Here is a 26,746-nt window from a genome sequence, read left to right as displayed (position 1 = left end):
ACTTGATAGAACATGGTCATTTTGTCACTTCACAATATTACTGCATAGCATAACATGTTTCAGACTTTTATTTTATACACATTGAGGTCGTTTCCCTACTAGTAATTAAAAAAATTGGTCTAGTTGATGGTATGCATATTAGGAACACAAAATCTGATTTGTTTTCCAATAGAACCCCGGTGATTTAGCTTAGATTCATCTCTCTCCCAGATTAACCATGCATATTTCAATCGACAAAATAATTACCTGAAATAAATAAAGCAATATAACCATGGCAACACTGTTTACAGCTCAACTAAATCGAAAAAAAAGCACCATCAAAACCAGCAGCCGAAAAGATTCTTCTAATATATCGTAGATGTAGGTACTGAATTGAATGACTTAACTGTCTGCCATTAATACCCATGCATGTCAAAACTAGTTAACTAAAATGTCCGTTGGTTTTCTCAAGAACCATCCAATTGACTTCACACTTGGCGGGTGTATTGCTGAGGACCCAGGGAAGTGCAGTGTCGAGTGTGAAGTTGATTGGATGAGCCGTTATTGAGAAAGCTGCACGCAGCCATACCGGGGGGCCAAGCCATCTGAACGGGCGCTGCATGGTAGGGATGTGGCAGAAGTATATTGTGCCCTAAATGCATTTTCGCAGTGGCCACTAGTGTTTGAGCTGTGACCCCGGCTCAACAGAGATCTAAATTATTACCTGCAACTAATTCAAATCAAGCACAGCAACATGGTGGCATACATATGCATTTTGTAAGGAATACAGTGGGTGGTTGAAACCGCTCATGAGCCACATTTAAAGTAGTACATTTCCATTATTCGCAAAAAATAAGGAGCTCCAGCTCCCCTTGATGCAATAACTTTGCACAACGTTGGCCGATTCAGTCTTTTCAGGTTGGAAGTCCTGTTGTGTTGTTAAGTCTCCTTTACTCCTCAAGCGTCGAGACAGATCGGACCACCCTCGTGGTGACGCGTGGCTTTTTCCATGCGCCTGTACCAGTACTTCACCTTGGTGTTGTCCATCATATCATCGAAGGCCTGCAGGCCCTCCATCACCCTCAGGACCCCGTACACAGCCTGTGGAGGAGAGACAATGGACCTGTCTCAAACCCTGCCCTCTTTTCTTGATCCTCCAATCACAACTGTCGCTTACCTCGGACAAACTTGGTTTGTCCGAGGTAAGCGACAGTTGTGATTGGAGGATCAAGAAAAGAGGGCAGGGTTTGAGACAGGTCCATTTGAACAGAGGTTAGTGTGTGGAGTTAAGAGTAGTGTAATGGGAAAATATTATCATGTCTATAGATCCGTGTTAAAATACATAATCCATCTCCGATAGCCTTGACTAGTTTAATATAAGTTAACTAGCTACAGCTCAAAGACACTAGGCGACAGTCTGACTGTTCTTCTAACAGGAGCCAAGGTTGAGGAGATATGACATTTGGCATATTCTCCAGTTTTAGTGTGAAGACACAACAAAGTCCCCGGAGCCCATCTTTGTTTTAATTTTCTCACTAGGGCATATTTTTTGTTGACCCTTCTTGTCATATCTGGTATCTTATGTACGTCATGTCGATTATGTATTTAATGTACGTTCTGACCAGACCTCTTTCTCACTTTCTGGTCAGATGGTAAACTGAGCTCTGTGAACAAATCATGTTAAACCCAGATTAGGCTCAAACAAGGGACTAAACATGTTTCGCAATTATGCAACACCAATGTGGAACGCCCTACCCACAGCTGTAAAGGAATGTGAATCACTACCCACCTTCAAAACCTATCTAAAAGAGCACCTACGGGAGACTGCAATCCGAAACTGGCCCCTGTAAATGTCCAATCCCAACCACCTCCAATGTACAGTTCCCCCACCTACCCAACCTCCTCCAATGTACAGTTTCTTCCCCCTCAAATGTATATACTCTCTTTCTTAGACTATTTTTGTATCACAAACAGTACTCTATTTGTAGATCTGGTATGTCATAAATGTCTAGATGTAGCAGTACTGTCTATCTGTATGTCATATATGTTATGATTAATTGAAAATGGGGGACCCTGATGTAAACAAGACGAAAGTCTTTCTCTGGTCTGCATCCCCTTAACAATTGTATGTATTGAGCTGTACTGTACTGTACCCATTCTGCAATCTGTTAATAAAATTTTCAATCAATCAATCAATCAAAACACAGAAATAAACTATGTTCTATATCTTTTATATATACAAATGGACTCGTCTAAATGTCTACAGTTCACCGTCATGGCTCATTTTAAATATTTCACAACAGTAGTGATGCGCTGAATTTTCAAATCCTAAACATGAAGTATAAGCTGATTGCCCAAGGGGATCAATAAAGGAATATCTTATAACGAGTACTGATCCAGTACTTTTACTGAACTGTTAAAGAGTATGGAATTGCGTTGCTAAGGAACAGCTGGGGACAGCAATTGATTTCTTGTTAGGTTGTCAAACTTCTGCAGAAGATCGAATCACTTTGCTTAGATTTCAGATCAGTTACACGTGGCTCTTGGTATCGGATTTTAATAGGGTCCTGGGTTCGACTCCCAGGCCTTTCTGTGTGGAGTTTGCATGTTTTCCCCGTGCTTGCAAGGGTTTCCCCTCCCGATAATAATAATAAATAAACTTTATTTGTATAGCACTTTTCATACAGAAGTTGCAGTTCAAAGTGCTTCAATAAGATAAACCCAATGGAAAAACATGCACAACAGATCGCTAAAGCTGTTGCGTTCCCTGACGAAGATGGACAGGAGCACTTGGATTGGTCCCCGCCCCACGCCGCAGCCCCTATCTGGTCCTGGCTGCCCTTGGGAGGAAGGACGACGGGATGGGTCAAGCGCAGATACTCAATTTCATCAGCGACCCAAAAAAAAGTGTGTGTGTGTTCCTGTGTGTGCCGCCCATCGCATGCGTGTGTCACTGCATGATGAATAAAGACTTCAAAAGTCCAGTTTATATTATATTAGGGATATTGTCAAATACAGATTTCCTATTATAGCTCAATATTTTTATATCGTATCGATACACCCCCAAGTTAGAGAATACATATTAAGTCTGTAATATTTAAATGAGCAGTAATCATCCATCTGGGAGGAAATTCTCTTTCTCTCCCGCTCTCTCTCTCACCAGGTCGGCCAGATTGGGCTGATCTCCTCCCATGAACTTTCTACCCTTGCCGATGGCCGCCACCCAGTCATTGACGGCCTTGTAGAGATCCTGTCTCACGTCATCCTGGAGGTTGTATCTGGGCAATACAAGAACATTTAAGCAAATGTAATTGGAAACATGAGCATTAAAGTTACTATAGATAACATCCAGCCACTAGATGTCGCACTAGAGCACAAGCATGGCATTTATCCAATCAAGTGCATTCCATGTGGGGAAATGGGAAGTAGGGAGGAGATACATGTAAACAACAACATTCATTCTGGACCCACATAAATCTCTCAAATAATAAAATCTTTTACGATTACTCTACATGATAATGTTATCTATAGCACCTTTAAAACAAGTCTGCATGTATCAATGAAAATAAGCTATATAGTGCAGTCTGTACATCAGAGTACAGTTATATTTGTTGTTTTTACTCCAGCACATTGGATTTTAAATGGAACAATCAGGTTCAGATATTAATTTGTGTGTTAACATCCTTATCCAGTGAACCGTGGATGAATTGTAGCCCTTTTAATATATAGTCCCCCCATTTCAGACCAGAAGTAACTGTACAAATGAACAAACTTAAACTAGACATTTTCCGTCAGTGGATAAATTCTGAACAGTTTCGTTTTTTTTTTTAATCTTTTCCCCCCTCCTTTTTCCTCCTATTTTCTCCCATCCCAATGTTAGTCGTTATGCCAATTCCCAATCCCCTTCCTGGTCGCTGCGCACTTACCCCCCACAGTCGGTCTGGGAGAGTGGAGGCTACCACGTGCTTCCTCCGACACACGTCCAGCCAATCACCGCTTCTTTTCACCTGGCAGCGCGGATTCTCACTGAGAGGGCGTAGCGTGTGGAAGGATCACACTATCCCACCTTAGATCCTATCCGCGCTTAGCAGGCGCCCCGACCGAACTGTAGGAGTCGCTATTTACAACGACCCGGACCCACCCCGCCAGCTTCTCCCACCCTCTAATACAGCCAATTGTATTAGTGTGAACGGCCAGCCAAGCTGGTGACAACCCCGGAGCTGTGAGCTGGATTCGAACAGGCGAATCCAGCCGCTCCGGGGTTGGTGACGAACGCAATCTCCGTTACGCCACCTGACCGCCCACTGTTGAGTAGTTTTATGAAAATAGCGCCACCATGAGGCTAGATGACTGAACTTCACACGTTGTAAGGCAAACATATTTGTGACATTTGGAGGAAATCGGACAGTGCGTTCACAAGTAACAAATCACTTCTCGTTAACCATGCGATTTTCCTTTATTGAATCTGGCAGTCATATGGTTTGACCTATTAATTATCTAAATTACATATTTAAAAGTAGTTAGTCTTCAGATTCCACACAGCAAGTTTGGTGGGAATCAGATGAATAGGCTGGAGGGAGTAGAAAAAAAACAATAGGTAATAAATTGTAATGGCAGAAATTCCAATATGGCGGACTTCATAGGTCCTTATGGCAAATCGGTTGTCCATGAGTAGACATATCTATAGTATGGATATAAGTTTCATGACCAACAGATCAGATACACCAATTTTAAAGTTAAGTTTGGCCTAATTGGAGTTATTGCGTTCACACATAGGATCTGCCGTGGCGGTCAAGGTGAATCCATAATATCCCATTCAAGGATATAATAAAGTCACTATGTTTGATTTTATTGATGGATTAAAAACACACAACAGGGATCCAAAGGATAACATGAGTGTAAGACCCTTATTTCCGTCATGGTCCCAGGGCGTTTAGGCCACAACAAAAACACGACAATGACACAAAACACATACATTTAAAACATTAGAAGACTAACCTATAGCTAAAATGTTATACCACACAATAAAGGGGACATGCATTGCTATTCCTTTCACTATTTGGGCAACTTTACACAATTCCTGAGAGTCTATGGAACACATCTGTAAAGTTTTTTTCAAATAAATTCATTGTTTTATATTTTTAATCAATTACTCAAAAGCAAAAAAATTCTACTTCAAGATTCCAAGCTGTTTGGGCTGGGACAGTCTCCCACAGGCAGACAGAGAGAGGGGGGGGGATAATCCCACGGAACAATGCATTGGTAACTTGTTTCAAATGACAATATACCGCTGTGAATATTATTGCACGGATTTTGACAGTGATATGAGAGTGATCCCAGAGAGAAGAACTTAAAAACAGGCATCTGGCAACCACTAAACAGATCAGGTATAGTCTAGATCAGGTATAGAGATCAGGTATAGAGTCCGACGTTGATTTATGTGTGTACCTCTCTCTCTGTCTCTCTGTCTCTCTCTCTCTCTCTCTCCACACACAAACACACACGGACGCATTGACACTCACACACCCTAAAGGGATAGAAGATACTATAGTGGCCTTTGACTGTAGTGTTCTCTATTGTCTTTGACTGACAGCCATACTATTGAGGGCCGAGTGTGTTATGAAATCTCTCTCTCCTTGTATTATATATGTAATACCTGCTGCCGTGATGACACCTACAAGTTCTGTTGACATGGGCGTGATATGTATTGTCATAATAAAATACATACAATACCATTCAAGATGTGGTCAGCCATATTATTGAGGTTCAACGTTAATTTATTGCAATGTAGAATGTGCAGACGTAGGAAAATGCCTTCAATTAACACAGGTTTGATAGAAGGCACGTGTGAGTGAGATGACGTTTGCGTCTTCGGTTACACTGAGCTGTCCGGTGTGCTTTTAAGACTCAATGTGTACTTATACCTCGATACATCTATAACATAATATATTTTATCTCTCCATCTCGCTCTCTTTTAATCCTTTTCATGTATTAGTCACATATCTCTACATTTTATCTTTCTCTTTCTATATCTACTGTATATCCAGTAAAAGTAAATTCTTTCTATTAATACATAATGTATTTATCCTGTCAGCCGTCTCACCTCTTTAGCGTATGTAGTGCAGAGATTAAGTTCACGGGAGGAATGGGAGATTCCTCCTGTGAACAGACGTAGGAATGTGCAGACGTAGGACTATGCCTTCAATGAACACAATTTTGATAGAAGGCATATGTGTGCACATGTGAGTGAGATGACGTTTGCGTCTTCGGTTACACTGAGCTGACCGGTGTGCTTTTAAGACTCAATACCTCGATACATCTATAACATAATTTATTGTTTTCTCTCCATCTCGCTCTTATCTCTATTATTTCATGTATTTATCCTGCCAGCCGTATGCATGGACTGATTTGACTTGTGTCTTCATCGTCTCCGACCATATTACTGGAATACAATCCCCTCGTCATTTCACACACTCGGCCCTCAATAGTATGGCTGTCAGTCAAAGACAATAGAGAACACTACAGTCAAAGGCCACTATATTATCTTCTATCCCTTTAGGATGTGTGAGTGTCAATGCGTCCGTGTGTGTTTGTGTGTGGAGAGAGAGAGAGAGAGAGAGACACAGACAGAGACAGAGAGAGAAGGCATTCGGCAAAGATCACAGAGTGGAACACGGGTCGGCCGCGTGGCACCGCAGTGCTGTATGCAGTGCGCCACTCTGGCGCCCCACGGACTGCATTTATATATTGCTTTTATCCAAAGCGCTTTACAACTTGTGCCTCACATTCACTCACACAGAAGGTGGAGGCAACCAAAGTGCCAACCTGCTCATCGGGAGCATTTAGGGGTCAAGTGTCTTGCTCAAGGACACTTCAACACGCTGCCGGGAGGAGCCGGAATCGAACCATGAACCTTCAGATTACCAGACAACCACTCTACTTCCTGAGCCACTGTCGCCCCTAGTATGAGGAACGGCATGGATCGTGCTGAGAAAGCACTCAACCAATCAACATCATGATTTCCAAAAATCTGAACTAACATTAGATAACTGCATATAATGGTATTGGCTACAGAGCTCAGGTTGAGGCACATATCAAGGCAGCAAATAAGCAATAAGAATGGATGTTTCCTGTAGCCAGGTTGGCCGCAGCTTATCACAGATGATGTGCTTATAAATGTATGGTCATTTGTACAATTACCTTTGATCCTAAAATACACGGTTCACCCGATATGGATGTAAACACCCTAAAATTAAAGCAGAAAGTCTGCTCTGCACTGTAACGAAAGGTTATCCTATAACCTAGTTATATGAATACTGGCTGAGTGTCTCGCTCTTCGCCATAATGAGATAACTCCTAGCACCTACTGTGCTCATGAACAAACAATTGCACCCATGCACGTGACCAGGCCACGCCCCAGCGTCCTATAAGACGCCGGACATGGTCACACTCTACCTTCCTCGGAAAAAGGTTGAAAACCCAACCAAGGGACCTCAGGGCGCTAAGAGCGAGATGCTCAGCCAGTATTCATATAACTAGGTTATAGGATAACCTTTCGTGTGATACATCCCCCCGTGGCACACACCCACACACCCCTGCCAACCCACCGACAGGCAGAACGCAGGGAAGGTCCCAGACCTCAGAACCGCCTGGGAGACAGAACCCCCAGTCATGTCCATGAGGTAAAACTTAACGAAGGGACCCGGGGAGGACCAGGAGGCCGCAGCACAGATGTCCTCCACCGAGGCCCCCCCTAACAAGTAGAGTTGTTCCGATACCAGTATCGGAAATGCCGCCGATACTGCCTAAAATGCTAGTATCGGTATCGGCGAGTACCCTCTAATTCTGCGCTCCGATACCATATGACGTAATTTATCAACAACACTGCGGTCTGCTGAGTGAGCATTATAAAACAAACATGTTTTTAACCGACCGTGAATTAAAGTGTCAATGCCATTTGTCATTTTAACAGCAGATACTTTCTTAAAATGCCATCGTCCCGACAGCGCTGTTGACGGGGAGCTCTGATGGGTTTGCTTAGTGGTGTTATTAGCATTGAACAGCTAACCGAAAGCTAGCGTTAACCAAGTTAAAGTTTTAGCTTTAACGTTACCTTGGCTAAAGTTGGGGCTATTCATAATCCAGCAATAATGGCTGCAGACCTGCAAGCAAAGTACAGCAAGTTGGCAAAGGAGTATTCCAAGTTAAATCATATTTTCACCAGTAACGTTAGTCTTTCCATCTACCGGTAGCTCATGCTAGCGAACCTAGCTCACGTTAACATAGTCACTGATCGACTACCTCGCGTACACAATTAATGACATGTTGCGGACAGCCATATCGGTGACAATGTTTAGCTTTTAGTGCCAAATGACAAGAGTGAGGCGGAGTCTCAAAAGAGAATGTTGAATATTTATTGTGCAAAAATCCCAACAGAGCCTCTACTACTACAGTAGCTGACCTAAACGGAGCCTTGTGGAAGCAAGTGCAGCAACGAATAATGTCCGTGTGGAACTAATGTGCCACCAACCTTTCCGTGGGTGAACTCATTGAGATCGTTTTCAATTACTGATACTAATACTAATCTATACAATCACCTGTTGTTGAATAAATACCATTACTTTTTTTGTATTTTTTTCTTTATTATTTTTTAAACAAACATATAAACAAACATGACAACACACGATAAGATATACAAGCATTAATTGTCAGGGCACATCCAATGAGTTCACATTTTAGTTAGTTGTCTTATATAAGATATACCCCTAATACCTGTTATCTAAAAAAAACCTACACACATATGCTCAGCTCGAACCCCCCCCTCCCGGACCCCACCTTGAGAAGTACCTCCACTATCCCTCGCACCTAACCAGACACTACCATTATAAGCTAGCTTTTATTCTCTCCACCACTTCTAACCACATTGACATTTTGGATTCATTGAGACCCAGAATTCTTGCTGTAGATATTTCATGGTAAATTACATCGAGATATGTAAGAAACCAAACTTTACGGCAAATTTTTTCCGGTTGAAACCAGCGTGATGCGATCAGCTTTTTGGCTACTGTGATACCCGATAAAACCAATCTCTTTAGCTGTGGATTCACTGCAAACTCAAAAACATCATTCAATAGTAATACCGAGGGGTGTACAGGTATATTCCAAGATACGAGTTTTGATATTTGTTGGGTCACATCTTTCCAGAATGCCTTAACTGGTGAGCAGTCCCAATACATGTGCATAAATGTCCCTTCGTCCCCATTTGTACATTGGGTGTATTTGGAATCTTGTTTAAGCCCCATTCGGCACAGTCTTATAGGAGTCAAGTATGTCCTGTGAATATAGTTAAGATTGATTTGTTGATGATCCGGGTTCCTTGATGTAAGTCGGACATTTGCCCAGGCTCCTTGCCAATCAAAGTCATTTTCCAGGTCTGGTATATCCCTCCTCCAGACAGAGTCAAGTTGGAGGGTTTCATACGAGGACGTTAGTAATTGATGATAAAATTCTGAAACAAAACCTCTCGATGTCTCTCTTGCGTAGAAGAATTTGTGGTATCTGTGGTGTTCAATTGGTCTGTCTAATGGAACACTGTGAGACTTCAAACATAGCTCTAACTGTTTGTGAAAAAGCCATGTGGACTTGGTGAGATTAAATTTTTTGCGTATTTCTTTATCACTACAAAAACCCTGTTTGTTAAAAACATCCCCTAATGAGTGTATGCCTTGCTCTTCCCATATAGGGAATCTTATAGGTCGTTTTCCAATTAAGAGTGCATTGTTATTGAATAAGGGAGTATGATTGTGCCATTTTTGTGGGTTAGGATTTTTTTTTTGTGATTCACGCCATATCCGGATCGCATGAGTAATTATGGGGCAAAATTTTCGTTCACAGTGCTTGATTGGTAGTTTAGTGTATGCTATGTCCTTCAGTCTATGTGGGGCTACTATGTTTTCTTCTATTTTTCTCCAGGATGCTAATGCTTGGGAGTCAAACCATGTTGTCAATGGACTTAATGTGTACGCCTTAAAATATAGGAAAAAATCTGGAAATGCCATGCCACCATCTGCTTTATTTCTCTGTGCGGTGGATCTTTTTATACGTGGTGGTTTGTTATTCCAAATAAATTTGTATGTGGAGGAGTGTAATCTTTTCCAGTAACCCTCTGGAGGGGGTAACGGTAGCATTGAACAGAAGAAGTTGATTTTAGGTAGTACATCCATCTTAACTATTGATATCCGTGCTTGTACTGTGTTTTTAAGTTTTGCCCATCTATCAAGGTCGTCTTTGATTTTGTTTTGGATTTTTGTGTAGTTGTGCTTCACCGTTTGTCTTATGGTAGGGAATATTTCCACTCCCAAGCATCTGAAATGTTTTACCATCGGTATCTGTCCTGGGAGGGTTGTATCTTTTTTTGCAGGGGTGTTAAGTGGAAGGAAAGCCGACTTCGGCCAATTTATCTTAAATCCCGATAAATCACCAATTTATCAATCAACTTGAGCAGATGAGGCAATGTGGTGTTGGGGTTTTGCATGAACAATATTACATCGTCCGCATATAAACAAATTTTTTGTTGTGTGCCCTTGATTACGATTGGTTCTATGGATTGGGATGGTCTTATATATTGTGCTAAAGGCTCTAATGATAGATTTAACAGTCCGGGACTAAGAGGACAACCCTGTCTGGCAGAGCGTGATACCGGAAATATTTTGGAGATGATTGTGCCTGTTGTAATCATGGCCGATGGGTCTTTGTATAATACTTTAATCATATCGATGAATCCTTTTCCTAACCCCATCCTTTCTAGCACTGCCCACAGATACGACCATTCCAGCCTGTCAAAGGCCTTCATAGCATCCAGGGACAGCATCGCCTTAGGTATGGTGTCCTCCTTGTCGGCATCAAGTACGTGCAGTATTCGTCTTATGTTCTCAGTGATCAGGCGGCCTCCTATGAAGCCAGTTTGGTCCGGGTGAACTAAAGACGTCATATGCTTTTGTAATCTGATGGCTAATACCTTAGAGTACAGTTTGATATCTGTTCCGAGGAGGCTTAAAGGTCTATAACTACCGCACTCGTTGGGGTCTTTGTCTTTTTTAAGGAGGACTGTTATGAGTGCAATATTGTCATTCTTATGGAAGTTCCCCTCCTTGACTGAGTATAAGATCATATTTAGTAATAAGGGGCCAATTATGTCCCAACAAGAAAGGTACATTTCTGATGGGAAACCGTCTCTTCCAGGAGCCTTACCACTTTTCATTGCGGTTATGGCCTTCTTGAGTTCCTCTAGTGTGATCGGTGTTTCTAACTGTTTAGCGTCATCCTCTGAAAGTTTAGGGAGAATAATTTGATTAAGAAATGTGTCCATTTTGTTTTGATCGAAGGTCGTTTCTGATTTATATAAGTCGGAGTAGAATACTTTGAATGTATCGTTTATTTTTACAGGATCTGTTACAAGTACTTGTTGTGCTCTAATGGTAGTTATATCTGCAAATGTTGCATTAATTCTTAATCGCATGGCTAATAGGTGGCTGGGTTTGGAACCTTGGGAGTACTGCTGTTGTCTTGTGCTGCGTATTTGTATTTCCGATTGTTGTCTGTATATGGCATTGATCTCTATTTTTAGTACGTTAACTTGATTTTCTAGTCGAGTTGAGTTGTTGTATTTTAGAGAATTAAATAACGTTGAGTAAAGCGTTTCCAGCTCAGCCAGTTTTGTGCATTGATTCTTGCGCATTTGAGGAAAAGCTATCCGTGAAATCTTTGATCATTCCCTTTACCGACATCCATATTATTCTGGGGTCTTGCACCGAGTTTGCATTCTCCCGTTGGAATACTATAAGAGCTTCTTTGAGTTGTGTAATGAATTCCTTGTTATTAAGCAGCAACGAGTTAAATCGCCATCTTGGGGCTCGGGAGGATAGTATACCAAATGTACCTTTAAGGAGTAAATAACAGTGATCTGATAGTGCGTTGGGTATCATTTCCACTTCATAATTATCAAATAGTCTCTGTGATGCAAAGACATAATCTATTCTGGATAGTGTATTATGTCTCGCAGATCGACAAGAGTACTTTCGGGTCGTGGGATTAAGTAACCGCCATAAGTCATTTACACCTGTAATCTTCGACCAATCCTTTAATGCCTTCGATGAATTCTTTTGTTCGCTGGAAAAGGCGAGGTAAGATTTGTCCATCCTTGGGTTCCAGATGGCATTAAAATCCGCTCCTATTATGAATGAGTAATCGGGAATGTCTAACATTGCATTGGTTAGTGTAGTGAAGAAATCTTCTTCGTACAAATTTGGGGCGTATACCGCTATCAACGCTATTTTCCTGTTCTTATGTTCAATCTTAGCTATAGTTATCCGACCTTCTACATCAGACCATACCCCCTTTAGTACAATATTCAACTTACGTTTAACGACTATGGCTACACCCCGAGTTCTCGTACCAATAGAAGAGTGACTGATATTATGGTATATGTTGTCCGCTAATTTATCTATGTCTTTCCCTAGAATGTGCGTTTCGCTTAGCAGAGCAATGTCCACATGTTCTTTTTTCATCAGTGTGAGCACGCTTTTGCGTTTGAGTTGGTTATTTATTCCCCCGGTGTTCCATATCATTATATTCAAACTAGCCATAGTCTATACATGTTGCATTGTAATTTTTGGTAATGCTTCTAGAGTGCGAGGCAATAATAGATATACATCCCACTAGTGAGGTCCCGTTGAGAGCCGAGCTTAAAAACATACATATATACAAATAAAAATCCCCTACCCTTCCCTCCCACCGAGAGTCGTACAGGATTGTGTTCCATGAACACAACCTTTGCGTATGACTCCCTCCCTTGCACCACCGGATATCCCAGAATGATCCAATTATCCTTAACATTCCTATGTATACCATAGGATCTAACACTCTAAATTCTACCATAAGTAGAATGTCGACTGTGGCTTGGCCACTTTCCCGTAAAAAATAAATAAATAAAAATTTAAATGAGATAAAAATAAAAATAAAGACCAAAAATAAGCTTCAATTGTCATGCCCTAATCACTTACATTTTATATGAACTTGTGTAATTTATAGTAACCCATGAATAATATGAAGGTATTGGACTGAAGAGAGAGCCTCAATAAATCAGAGAGAGCGGATGAAAAAAAAAAAAAAAAAGTAAAAGGAAGAGAACATTAACTTAGATCTTAAAAGAGCATTGCTATGCTTAAACATCTAAAGTATAAATTGGAGAAGTAGTGGAATTATTTCCCATTAATAAAAAACAGTTTTTAAATACGTATATGCAGCATTTCCCCTGACCGGGGTGGGCGATGATCGTTGTGTAGAGTGATCTTTCAGCCGGCCGGCTATGATGGTTCTGTGGTTCTGCATCTATTAAGCTGTTATCTAGCTGTTGATTATTCCCCCGAGGGGCTTCTGGTAGAGTGAATGACCACGTATTGCTGATATTCCAGAATGTTCCATATATCAAAGAATGCTTAGATGTTCTAGATTATTCCAATATGTCATTTTTACATTGTTTGAATGTTCCAGTATGTTCTGGAGTGTTCCAATCTTGAATCCAATATGTCCGCAATAATATAAACCCGTCGGGGAAAGCATTCAAAAACTCTGAGCACGTAGGTCTCTCTGTCCCAAATCCTCGGTTATTAAAGATTGTACTATATGGTGACCTTGCATAACAGAGATTAAAAGGCCATTTATACACTATTCTGCGTGTTGTGCAGACAAGAATTTGGCTGCATCTTCAGGCGAGTTGAGGAGAACCCTTGCTCCTTGTTTATCGACAATGCGAAGTATTGCAGGGTATATTAGTAGGGGTCTGTATTTCTCCAGGTATAGTTGAGACATCACCGTCTTGAACTTGGCACGCAGTTCCACTACATCACGACAATAATCTTCAAAGCAGTGTATTGGTACATCCATGTATTTCAGATTGCCTTTCATCCTGCGAGTTTCACGAATAATCATTTCTTTTATTCTGACTTGGCGCAGGATAACCAATATCACTCTGGGCTTAGCGTTATTGCCAATGGAGCGGGTCCCCAATCTGAAGCACTGTTCCACCTCTGGTATTTTAGGAAGGATCTCTGTTCCCAAGATTTTCTGTAATTCTGTGGCAAACTCTTCAGGGTTTGCACATCTCACTGATTCGTCCAAACCGACAATACGAATATTCAGCTTGCGTTTTTGATATTCCATCTAGAATATTTTGGCTTTCTGTTCTTCATTGATTCGCTTAAGCTCCAACGTTATTTCGCTGAGCTCCGTATTGATTTCTTTGTAGTTTCCCTTCATCTCAGCAGTTAGGTTAACGTTGTTAACCTCTACTTCATTGTAGATGCGAGCGAAATTGTTTTCGTGGGCTTCCATTACTTTTTCCAGAGCCTCGGTGCGTTTAATCTGTGCGTCGGCGTCCGCTCTCAGCGCATCAATTTTGCCTTCAATAGATTCTTTTTTTTTATAAACAAAGTTTTTTATTCAAAGATTACATTTACATTCATATCCTGCATACAGATGTCATGTCCTTTGTTGTTTCCTTACTGAATATCCCTCCCTCCCGCCCCACCCAGAAAAATAAAAAAGACAGTACAAAAGTAAATAAATACATACAAAATAAAACAAGACAAATACAAAATGTGACATTAGGATCCACTTTAACAGCAATATGGTACTCTTAAAGGATAAGTATATTTGCTATGGATATAATGAAACATAAGTGCAACTCCAGGTCCGATACACCAGCCAGGTCGCATGACCCTAAATACGTGAGGTGGGAGATTAAATAAATACACGCCCACTGTCCCCAACACCCCCAATCAACAGGTAAGCCCACTCAGTGAAAACTGTCCCCCCCCTACATGGCACTCGACATAACTTCAGTCAGGAGGAAACGGATCTATTCTATCTACATATGAGATTAGCGGTTGCCAATGTGTGTAGAATTTATCAGCTGATCCTCGAATTGTAAATTTAATTTTTTCCAGTTTTAGGAATGACATCACATCATTCAGCCATAATCTGGATGATGGGGGAGGTTCTGCTTTCCAATGCAAGAGTATCCTCCTGCGGGCAATCAGTGAGGCAAAGGACACTACATTGTATTGTTTTTTGGTCAAGATCACATCCTCCTCGGGGATCCCAAAGATAGCAATTTGGGGGCAGGGCACTATAGTAATCTCCAGTACCTCCGAGATGGTATCAAAAAAGAACTTCCAGAATGTTATCAATTTCGAGCAGGACCAGAACATGTGGGTTAGATCCCCTGGTGACTGTGCACATCTGTTACAGTTGTCCGTCACATTGGGATATATTTTAGCCAATCTGGCATTGCTATAATGGACTCTGTGAAGGACCTTAAACTGAATAAGGCCAAGTCTGGCACAGGAGGAAGAGGTATTAACTCCCTCTAGTGCGTCCCCCCACCATTCATCCGAGAAGGCCACCCCTAGTTCAGTCTCCCACCCCGACCTAATCCTGTTTATGGCTGTGTCTTTTCTAGGTATGGTATCATAGAGATATGTTCAATAGATTCTTTAATAGCATCTACTTTTTGAGTTATTATCTTCTCCATTTCCTCCATTCTCCGGATGATATATTCGGTGTCCGCGGAGGTAATTGAAGGGGTTGAACTTGAAGCGGCCACTGTCGAGTCTATATTTCCTGCTGTATGCCGCACGTATCCTGCTTCCTTAGGCGGATCATCTGCGACTGGTTTTGTTCTCGTTGTGTCTTTCCTTGGGTTTGGCATCTCGATTCTTTTGGTCAATATAGTTAGTTAATAATCTAGTTGATATATGTGTCAAGTTTTAAACGCATTAATGGTTTATAAATATGTTTTTAAAACGAAAAAAATAAATAACGGGTGAGCAGCTGTGTCACATGCGACTTACTCCATTCTAACGCTAAACCGGAACTCATAAATACCATTATTTTATAGTTATTACTAAAAACAGTATATATAAAACAGTAGCTGTATAAATTCTTTTTTTTATAATATATAATATTTTTAATTTTTAATTTAATTTTAATGTATGCACTGGTATCAGATCAGTATCGGTATCGGCCGATACCCAAAGCTTAGGTATCGGAATCGGAAAGCAAAAAATGGTATCGCAACATCTCTACTAACAAGGCGCCCCGACACCTCCAGGGGGGACCTGTCCAGCCAACGTGTAGCAAAGGGCAATGCCCTCGCACAACCAATGTGACAGGCGCTGCTTGGACAGTGCCTTCCCAGCGCGAGGGCCACCGTAACAAACAAAAAGTTGATCGGCAGCCCTGAGATCCCGAGTCCGACTGAGGTAAACCCCCGGACGGACAGGACACGACAGATGAAGGCTCGCCTCTAACCCACTAGCGCGAGGAGGCGGATGAAACGCCTGAATCACAATATCCCTGGAGCGAAAATAGCTCCGGATATTCTTTGGCACGAAGACTGGATTAGGCCTCAGAGTCGCACCGCTATTGGCCCGAATAGACAGGCACTCAGGCCGCACCGAGAGAGCACACAGCTCACCCACGCGTTTAGCGGAGGTGATGGCCAAAAAGAATGCAGTCTTCAAGACGGCAGATCCAATGGCGCCTGCTCAAGAGGCTCAAACGGGGCCTCCGACAACCGGCCCAGGACCAGTTGGAGGTCCCACTCGGAGACAGAGAAAGTTCCACAGGCTTGAGACGCAGAGCGCCAAGCAGGAACGTCCCACGAGAGGGTGGCTGAACAACGTTCCGCCCCCACACTCGACCATATGCCACTCCCCAGCGTAAGCCGCTGTAGAGGACTGAGCGCGCACGTACCGGATAGCGCTAACCACAGAATAGTCAAGACGCATCCCCACCAGATTCACACTGACAGCAGCCAAGCCTAGAGGCTGCCCCAGAACAGAGTTCCGCGTGCCTGAGAGAGCAGGAGGAAACGCCACGAATCACGTCCTCCTTTGGGACCATGACGATGGCTTGCTTCGCCCACAGAGATTGGATCTCGTCGGCCAGAGCTGTCACTGCTGTTGACCCCGACAATAGGGTCTGTACCAAACCTGAAAACGGGTGGGGTTGTGTAAACACAAGTCCCCGCCTCAGCGCTCTCTCCATCCACCTCGACATATGGCACTGCTGTAGCCATATGTGATGATAATCCCAAGCGCACCTGCCGCCACTTGGCGCTGGTCCGCCAGGAACCGTAGATAGGTGGCCCGGTCCCACCCGCTGGGTGTTGCCAACCCTGGAGCAGGGTGTCTCGCGGAGTCGGGATATCGGACCCTGACACTACCAACGAGGCAATCGCACCCAAGGGGGGACCCCGACAGAAAGGGCCGGTTTGATACGGGGGAAGCCGACATCACACTGGGTGACAAAAGCTTCACCACTGAACATCTCCCCGGCATTGGATTGCTGAGGAACTGTTGTACAGCTGGACATGCAAGGCGTGAGGTCCCCACACTGCCCGATAGGGTGGGTTCCTACACACCGTAGCCCTGCAGTGATATTACTACCACCCAAATCACGCGCGCCTGCCTGATCACCGCCGGTCTTCCGGCCGTGGGAGGCACTAACGTGATACCCGGCCTGGCGAGGGCGGGGCTGGGGGAACTCGCACTGCGACCCCAAGGGCCTCGAGCTCCCCCGCTGACAACCTTTGTTGTTGACAGACACACCAGGCTCACCAAACACAGACGCAGAACGTGTGGCGTGGGAGTCGCTTGACAGCACAACATTCTCACGGACAGACCCAGGCCTAGCCAGCAACTGGGTGTCAGCCCCTGTCCTAGGGGTGGACGGTATGGTCTAAAATTTATATCATGGTATAATTTGAAGCATAGACGGTAACGGTATATATCACGGTATCAGTGTTTCGTTAGAATAATTTTTTTTGCCTGATAGGCAGGCTATATAAATAATGACATCCTCAAGGCATGTAGATTTATAATATTTTAACTTAAAACTAGGCTACTTTTGCGTATAGTCATTATATTCCAAATAAAATAAGTCCCGAGACTCCGTGCTGCTGCCGACTTTAAATCAAATGGGTGTCTGTGGGCAGTCGCCCGACATTAATAAACAGCAGTCTGTTATAATCACATTTTTATGAGCTAACGAATTCCGTTATATTGGACATTTGTATTAATTATATCAAGCGAAGAACTGAGAAATTTGGCAGAGAGAGACGGCAACATTATCGTGGGTTTGCGTGATGACTCTCTCCACCTCGCAGCGACTTATTTGCAAAGAGTATGTCGCTGCAGAGCAGCAGATTCAGCTGTTTTAAGGCTCTATCTGGGGACCGATCAACAGCGCCCCCCACCCAACAGCTGAATTGCCAATGGCTGAATTGGAGTACTGCACGGTGCCGGTACAGATGGGTGGGTTATGGTGGATTCTGCGGCTCTGCAGCTGCATAATGCTTCTCGCAAAATCCAACATCCAGCTCGCGCTGCCCAGCCGTCAGAATACTACACATCATAATGTTCACAGCAAACTGTAGTTGATCACCAGGTATGTTTTATTAATGTAGAATAATTCATATAAGAAAAACGATAGGGAAATATCTTACCTTTCTCCACTGGTTAAAAATGCCAGGAAATGAAATTGAAACTTGCTGTGCGCCACGGTGATATGTGTTTATTATGAAATGACAATTGCGTGTTGACACGCCCACTGCGTGAAGCCTCCTAAATAACTTTTTCCAGTTTGCACATATCTATTATCTATGACTAATTCGATCTATTTTTAGGGGCAAATGCAAGTGAAATAGTCGCGCTGTGGTTACATGACGTCATTGCTATTTTAGAGCTGCTCTACCGGTTACAAGGTATAGTCAAAATAATCCATACCGTAGAGCAAATTCATACCGTTTATACCGTATACCGTCCACCCCTATCCTGTCCCCATGAGAAGCGAAACATGGGGCCGCTTGCGCTTCATTGAAGGCACGCGGCCTGCAGCCAAAGGAAACAAATCAGAGCCCTTATCCAGCTGGTGTTGGGGGGGGGGGGGGGGGGGGAAGCGACCGGAGAGCGAGCTAGACGGTGAAGTTTTTTAGGGCGTGCTCATCTAATGTAGCCGATCCCTCGGCCGCCAAGGCTGTCGGCCTTGCGATCACCTGTTTTCTTTGTGTCCAGGGTACCTCAGGCGGAGGAAACACGGCCGCTGGTTGAGGGCCTCGCCACAGCCGCTGGCGAGGCCGCGCCCTCACCTCTGGCTGCGCGGTGCGAGGTCAAATACCGCCCGCGCTCCTGCGGAAAGACCAAAATCCCTCTGCGGAGAGGGGAGCCCTGAGGAGGGAAAACTTCTCTCCTCCTCAAGGGGAGACTGATCCAACAAAGATGTCTGTCAACAACCGTTGACAGCATCCTAGCCCTCCCTGCGGTTATAGCTTGCGGCTAGGTCAAAAGCTAATAACCTCAAAACATCACGCAATGTTTCAACGTCGGCTGGCCCTAAGGCCCCACCACCCGACACCATTTTTGACAGAAAAAACAGCAATTCGAACAATGTTGCTAGTCGCTGCTAATTCTATACTATGATTCTATGATAATATAACCTTTGTTAAAGTGCATTGTTCAAAGTCATTGTTCAATTTCAAATCCAATGTGTTAAGAGTCCAGAGCCAAAACAACAAATGTTTCACTGCACTCAGACTTATAGACAGACTACACTCTATATAAATCACAAACACTTAATTTGCCAAATACAAGTAAATTCCAGGAATGTGTTCTTGAGACAACAATACAGAAATATTACTTACTGGGGCATGCAATAACACTCACCTGCTTTTCAGTCTTTTGGAGATTATGAACATGGCTGCAGCTCCAACATATTTAGCAAAGAAGCCTTCAAAAGTGCTAAACTTGCCCTCGCGTACAATGTAATCGAAGGAGGCCAGGGCCTCACCAGTAGTTCGGTATACATTGGGAGATATGAGGTGCACCAGCCAATCATCAGCCCAACGGCGCCATTTAATCTCTTCTCTGAAACAGGCAGAAGGAGAAAATTAAGCTAATACAAGACAGACAGCAAACACCAGGTTCAATTGACCCATCTCAAACCCCAAAAAGAGAATCAAAGACTCTAGTCACCCAAACAACTGCCTCTTTGAACCGCTGCAGTCAGGCAAGCGCTACCGGAGTCTCATGGCCAGTAGAGAAAGACTCAGAAGGAGCTTCTATCCCCAGCCATCAGGATGCTCAATGACAATGACACTGTGTAACAACCCATCCTCTACACTCACTGCACACATATCCACACTCACTTTAAACAAACACTCACCTTACTCACTTTAACACACTTTTTATATGTATCTATTATTAAAGAGATTTGCACTACATTCATACCTCATTTGCACCCTACCCTAAGTTTTGTACCTCATCTCATTTCTGCATTGTATCTCACTGTTACTCATTTTACTCTGTTACGGACGCTGTCCTATTATGTATGGGGATTGGGGAGTTGTTTGTTATGCATGTAGGCAGGTTTTGGTTGTTGTCTTCTGTCTCCCTCCTGTGTCTCAATATCGGTCAGATGTGCTCCTGGTTCCAGCCCCCAGCACCAGCTGGTTGCAATCAGCATCTCACTCCAGTCCCCAGCACCTGATGCTAATCTGCAATCAACCTCCACACTCCCTTCATATGTCTCAGGCCATGTCCACATGTATCTGGATCTTTTGCAAAACGCACATTTTCTTCCACGTTTGGGCCTTTCATCCACACGTAAAGGGTGTTTTCAGAAACATAAAGAGATTTTCGAAAACGCATTTTAAAGTGAAGATTTTCCAAAATATCGGTTCAGTGGATCTGTGTAGCCACTGTAAACGCATAGTCTAGATAAACAATGACGTCACAGCTCACTACGCATGCTCAGACTGTTGTTCTATGGCAATAGGCGGCCCGTAAAGCTTGAAGCGCATGAAGGGACAGCGCCATGGTGCTGAAATGGCAGACGAGCAGTGTATAGTATGGAATGACAACACCAGTCCAGTAGGTCACTCAAACTGTATCCTTACTTATATACTGTGTCTGTATGACTGTGACGGCACCACACATGTGAACAGGTACAATGCAATTGTTGTAATTATTATACCTAATGTAGTGAGTCTTCTTGAAGCGGATTCAGGAATTTTTGCTCCGATTTGACGGCAGTTTAATACCCATTGTGCGCTGTCGAATTGTCAGAGTAAGTGCTTTTGGGCCCCTTTTTCCTTTAACTTCATCCTTCATCTTTCAATATCTTATTTAACATTACTGTATGATATAAGTGTCAGTTTGTATTAAAATACGGAGCTGTTAATGCGTATATGAATGTCTGTCCACGGGCAAGCTATATTCACGTAACTCGCATATATTCAAATGATTCCTGTAATTCCTGTACAGTAACTATTCAACTAATAATGTTAAGTTATTATGTCATCCTGGGACCACTCACGCGTGATGCCAACATCCTCAACTATCCACAACATGAACATCTCAGAGAGCATGCACCTCTTCTGTCTGGCGCTTATTAACTAAATCTAGAATGCAATTAGGCTTTTAACTAAAGCCGGGCGCAACACTAGACATGTTTAGCAAAACATTAAATATGTTTGGAAGTTTGTGATAAGGTTTCGGAATTGGGAGATTGTGATCAACATTGTATGTCTCCAGCGGGAAATACGCAGACAACGAAAAAACGTCACTCGCCACTTAAAGAAATCAAAGGCATGTATTTAACAACCTCAAAAACGTTATAAACACGGTTTATATTAACTTAATAAATAAACAAAAACGAAAAATCTACTTATGTCAATGAAAATGTCCAGTAGGCCTAACTAGGGCTGGGCGATATAACGATAACTATCACGATATATTTTAATAATCGATATCGAATATCAAAAAAAAAAAAAAAAATTTCTTGCTTGCAACTTAAAGGATAACTCCACCTTTTTTTTTAAATTAGCTTATTTAACATCTTCCCTGGAGTTAGACAAGAAGATACATACCTTTTTTGTCTCTGTGCGTGCATTTTAGCTTTGGGAATAGACGCTCCGTTAGCATAGCTTAGCTTCATCACTGGAAGTGAGGCAGGACAGTAGCCTTACAGTGCCTTACAGTGTATTGCAAGGTCTGACATTGACCAAACTTGATATGCATGACCTTGGTGGGCTCTAGGTCAACTCCTGAAAAGGGGGTCAATGTCAGACTTTGCAATCAAAAGTTAGGGGGCTAATAACCCTTGCCATAATTTCAGTGCGCCCCTAACTTTTGATTGCAAGGTCTGACATTGACCCCCTTTTCAGGAGTTGACCTAGAGCCCACCAAGGTCATGCATATCAAGTTTGGTCAATGTCAGACCTTGCAATACACTGTAAGGCACTGTAAGGCTACTGTCCTCCCCCACTTCCAGTGATGAAGCTAAGCTATGCTAACGGAGCGTCTATTCCCAAAGCTAAAATGCACGCACAGAGACAAAAAAGGTATGTATCTTCTTGTCTAACTCCAGGGAAGATGTTAAATAAGCTAATTTAAAAAAAAATTGGAGTTATCCTTTAAAGTAATGGCTTTGCTTGTCCAAATGACAATACTGACCAAATTGAGATTTATTTTTCTCTTGTCCATTTATTTTGTTTGCTTTCTAATTTAAAATACAGTTTGAAACAGTCTGTACACAGTAGGCTATGTGTGCGCTAGACTCCAGTCACGAGTCACTGTGCACATGTGGTTTGTCCACCAAAAAAGCGCCAAAAGATCGAAAATAAACGAGCAGAGCCAGAACTGTTCAACTCCCCTGGAGCCACAGCCAGCAGAGAAGCCGGTTTACTTTAGCTTTTAAACCAGCTGCAGCCTGAGAACTGGAGTGTGAGGGGATGTAACACTAATGATGGCGGCAACGACAAAGAATTGCTGCAAAATAAACATACATCTGTTGTTTAATTTAAAAAAAAATTATACTTATAACTATTTAGATAATTATCGATATCGAGAAATATGATAACATTATCATATCGTTATCGCGATATGATTTTTTGCCATATCGCCCAGCCCTAGGCCTAACTAATTAACAGATACATCTCCGTTACACGCAAGCAGCGTCTGATGGCTGAATCTGTCAGACAGCACTAGATGGAGAAATGATATGAAATATAAAAATACTGTAGTGTAGATGCGTTCATTAGAGAACATTTATTTCAATACCATAGGCTATGAATCGAAATAAATGTTCTCTAACGAACGCATCTACACTACAGTATTTCTATATTATGTTATGTGCACTAGCCAAATGAGATAATAGTTAATACACTTTCAATTTTGACAGATCTCCCGATTCAGATACAATTGAACACAAACGCTTCTAAAGATATTTAATGTTTGTGTGTTTGACAAGGATTTTTTTTTTAAACTGAGCCTGAAAATATCTTTTGCAAAAGATCCAGATACGTGTGGACATGGCCTCAGTCTGTCTGCAGTTTTCTCTCTCTCTGTGTCTTTGGTGGTAGAGCTTTCTGTGGTATAGAGCCGTGGCTCTTTGGGGTACATTTGGTGTGAGAGCTAGTCAAAGCTGTTTGAGCTCATTTTGGTGCGAGAGCTAATCAAAGCTCTGTTTGAGCTCATTTTGGTGTGAGAGCTAGTCAAAGCTCTGTGAGCTCATTTTGTGTGAGAGCTGGTCAAAGCTCTGGTTCTTTGTGCCATTTTCTAGTAGTATTGTATCTTTTGTGTTCTTGCCTGTTGTACATTTCTGTTTATTCCTAACCTGTGTATTTTTGTTTATCCCTGTTCACCCAGCCTATGGTGATTCCTTTTTCCCTGTATATTAACATTTTGTTTCGCACACAGGGACAATTGAGGACAGGAAGATACCCTGGGGTCTACATTTTGCATCACGTAGGTGACCTGATATTAAATACCCTAGCCTAAGAGTGAGCACCACCCGCTGTACTTTTGGGCGCCTGTAAAGGGGGGTGGGTTCTCTTTTCCTTTTTGTGTTTTGATTTGGTGCCGCTGGTAGTCCTCTTTGCTCTGTGTTTATAAATAAATATTATTTTGGCAAATTGTTTCCTGATTTTGTGTCGCTGCACCCTCACCTACTATGTCTGTTGCCTTGTGTTGCGCCACCACACTGGGGTGCGTAACACTCTGTATTGTATATTGACTGAACATTCCTTTACTTACTTTTGAATAACTTTTTCTTTTACTGTATGTAGCACACTCAGGGGCTCATACAGAAACAAGCATTTCATCAAAGTATTTTGTTGTGACAAATAATAAACAAACTTGAACTTGCTCTTTTCTTGAATATAAAATGTGTAGCATGCCAAGAACCAGCACTCAGTGTCTGCCAATATTTAAAGGTTAGGACTCAGCAATCCTAGTGAAATAGTGGTATTTGTGCATCTTTAGCCATGGCTGCCCTCTTTTCTTGATCCTCCTATCAAAACTGTTGTTTCCCTTGGACGTCTGAGGGAAAGCAACAGTTGCAATTGGCAGATCAAGAAAAGAGGGTCAGTGCTTGAGACAGGTAAATTGCATTTGAAACATAGCAGGCACAGAGACTACATACTTCTGAGAGTCTTTCTCTGGGTAGAGCAGCATAGTTTCATCCTGACTGAGCATCACCCAGTACTTGTTGTTGTATTCCGTCACCGCCTTCCCACTGTCGTTGACAGACTTCATCTCTGGGTAGCAGCGGAGAATGTCATCAATGGTTTTCCCCCTGAACAAACATGGCACAGAAGAACAGCTCTAATTAGGGCGGCTACGTGGCGTAGTGGGCAAGGCGCTCGCCACGAATGCGGAGACGCTGGGCTCGCCTGTTCGAGCCCAGCGCTCCACATTGCTTTCAGTTTAGCTGGTCGTTCATACTAATACACATTGGCCGTATTAGGGGGTGGGAAACTGATGGGTGGGGATCGGGCGTTGTGGACAGCGACTCCTACAGGTCGGTTGGTGCGCCTGCGCAGTAGAATCAGGAAGTGTCGGGGGCAGCGTGAGCCTCCCACGCGTTACTCCTCGCCACTGAGAGATCGAGCTGCGCAGGTGAAAAGATGCGACTGCTGTTACCTCAAGTATCGGAGGGGACTTGTGCTATGTATGACTTAGTCCACATTGCAGCCGGCTTGTGGGAGGCAAGAAACAGCGTTCGTGACAGGGGAGGGTTGAATTTGATGATACGAAATTGGGATGGGAGAAAATATAGAAAATGGGAGAAAAAGTGGATAAAAAAAAAAAAGAACAGCTCTAATTATTCACAGGGCAAACTAAGTTTACATATCACAACAAAATAGTATCCAGGTGGACAGACAACTCACTTGCTGGCTAAGTAGGTCTTCAAAGAGCTGATGATTACAGAGGAGTCATTCAGTTGCTGGTGGATAATGACCCAGAGGAACAGAGAATTAAAATCATTAGAGGTTTTTCCAACATACCAGTAACCAGCGTATTGGAAATCAGTATACTGCTGCTATACGACAGGTGATGTGTGTATTATCTTACCACGTCACTATCCACCATCAAGATGGGCACTTTTCTGTAGGTTGACCACTTGATTTCCTTCCTCATCACAGGGTTGACCTCTACAATTTCATAGGGAAGCCCATGGTAATCTAAGAAGGCTCGCACCTTGCTGCAGAACGGACAGGTCTTGTATTGGTACAAAGTCAACTTCAGACCGCCATCATGAGCCTGTACAAGAAAAAAAAACATAATAGGAGGATATGACTCATCAGATGGCAATTACAGTTAAATTCTAAATCAGTGCATTGTTGTGACGTTACTAGACCATCCTGGCCAAGCTACAAAAAGCAGTTTGAGCCTCGACATGTGGGTTAAATGTAGGATGCCTTTCATGTCTTTGAGAGTATGCGGAATGCATTACAAGACAATATGCTGTGTTATAAATAGATAAATACCTTAGCGTCTTCTTCAGCAAGGTGATGTTGTACAGAAAACTTTATTGTCTGATACAAGCCAAGCCCACCTCCAAGCAGAAATGCACAGCCGAGAAGTCTGCCACCAGCACGCAGCGGGGAGGCAAACAGCATGTTGGATCGGAACCCCGCACCGCCTGTTCCATGTGCTCTTCTGGTGCAGTGTATAATCATGTTTGGTACCAGGGAAGATATATTGCCAGGACGACATGTTGGAGACTCCAAGATATGCCAACCGACCTTACTGAGCGTTCTCGCACAGGCGGCTGCCATCTTGTTTTTTTTTTTACATAAACTCCCACAATGCTTCAACATGACTTGTTCACGAGCATCATGGTGCATATTTGCGCTGCGTTTTTAGTAGTGGGTGCGTTCAGGAGCATCACGTTCCCAGATGCATTTCGTTCTTTCGACTGCACCTTCGCTTCTTGATGTAGATACCCAGCCAGCAGCATCCATTCAAGCATCAATTAGTGGTCACATTTCTAGATCTACACCGATTATCTGCATTTTGGAATGTTGTCGAATACCAACACGGAATTTGTATTGACACTATGCAAGATGCGGCTTTTCCATTTTATTTCCCATGCATGATTGGAGGAGAACGCACGAATTATGATGAAGACAGAAGGCAAATAAAAAAAATTGATAATAGCTGGATTTAACGTTAGCTAGCTAGCTAACGTTAGTTAGCAGCATACAGCTTGCGGTTATTTGTTATTATATTTTCCTGTTTGCTCGCCGATGTTTTCTCATCGCAACATCAGCCTTGCTTTTAATATTGATGTTGTGATGGGGTCTTTGATTCCATTTTCTCAACGATAAAACATAATAGCTGGATAATAACCGTTCTAGCTA

The 26,746-nt window shown here is 42.8% G+C and overlaps 1 protein-coding gene across 1 annotated transcript; it reads right to left on the bottom strand.

The window, feature by feature from the left end:
• Positions 1-56: 56 nt before the first annotated feature.
• Positions 57-26,161, bottom strand: ptgesl (prostaglandin E synthase 2-like; the record flags this gene model as incomplete). Its single annotated transcript, XM_084322040.1, has 7 exons — positions 57-1,080; positions 3,140-3,257; positions 19,764-19,964; positions 24,523-24,675; positions 25,271-25,326; positions 25,455-25,643; positions 25,871-26,161. 7 exons carry the CDS (start codon positions 26,159-26,161, stop codon positions 937-939), a joined length of 1,152 nt encoding a protein of 383 aa, XP_084178166.1. The 3' UTR covers positions 57-936.
• Between the last annotated feature and the right edge of the window lie 585 nt (positions 26,162-26,746).

This window comes from Notolepis coatsorum, assembly GCF_963971535.1.
Source record: "Notolepis coatsorum genome assembly, chromosome: 1".
Taxonomy (NCBI): Eukaryota; Metazoa; Chordata; class Actinopteri; order Aulopiformes; family Paralepididae; genus Notolepis; species Notolepis coatsorum.
The sequence above is the reverse complement of the archived record's forward strand: the minus strand, read 5'-3'. Positions and strand labels throughout refer to the sequence as shown.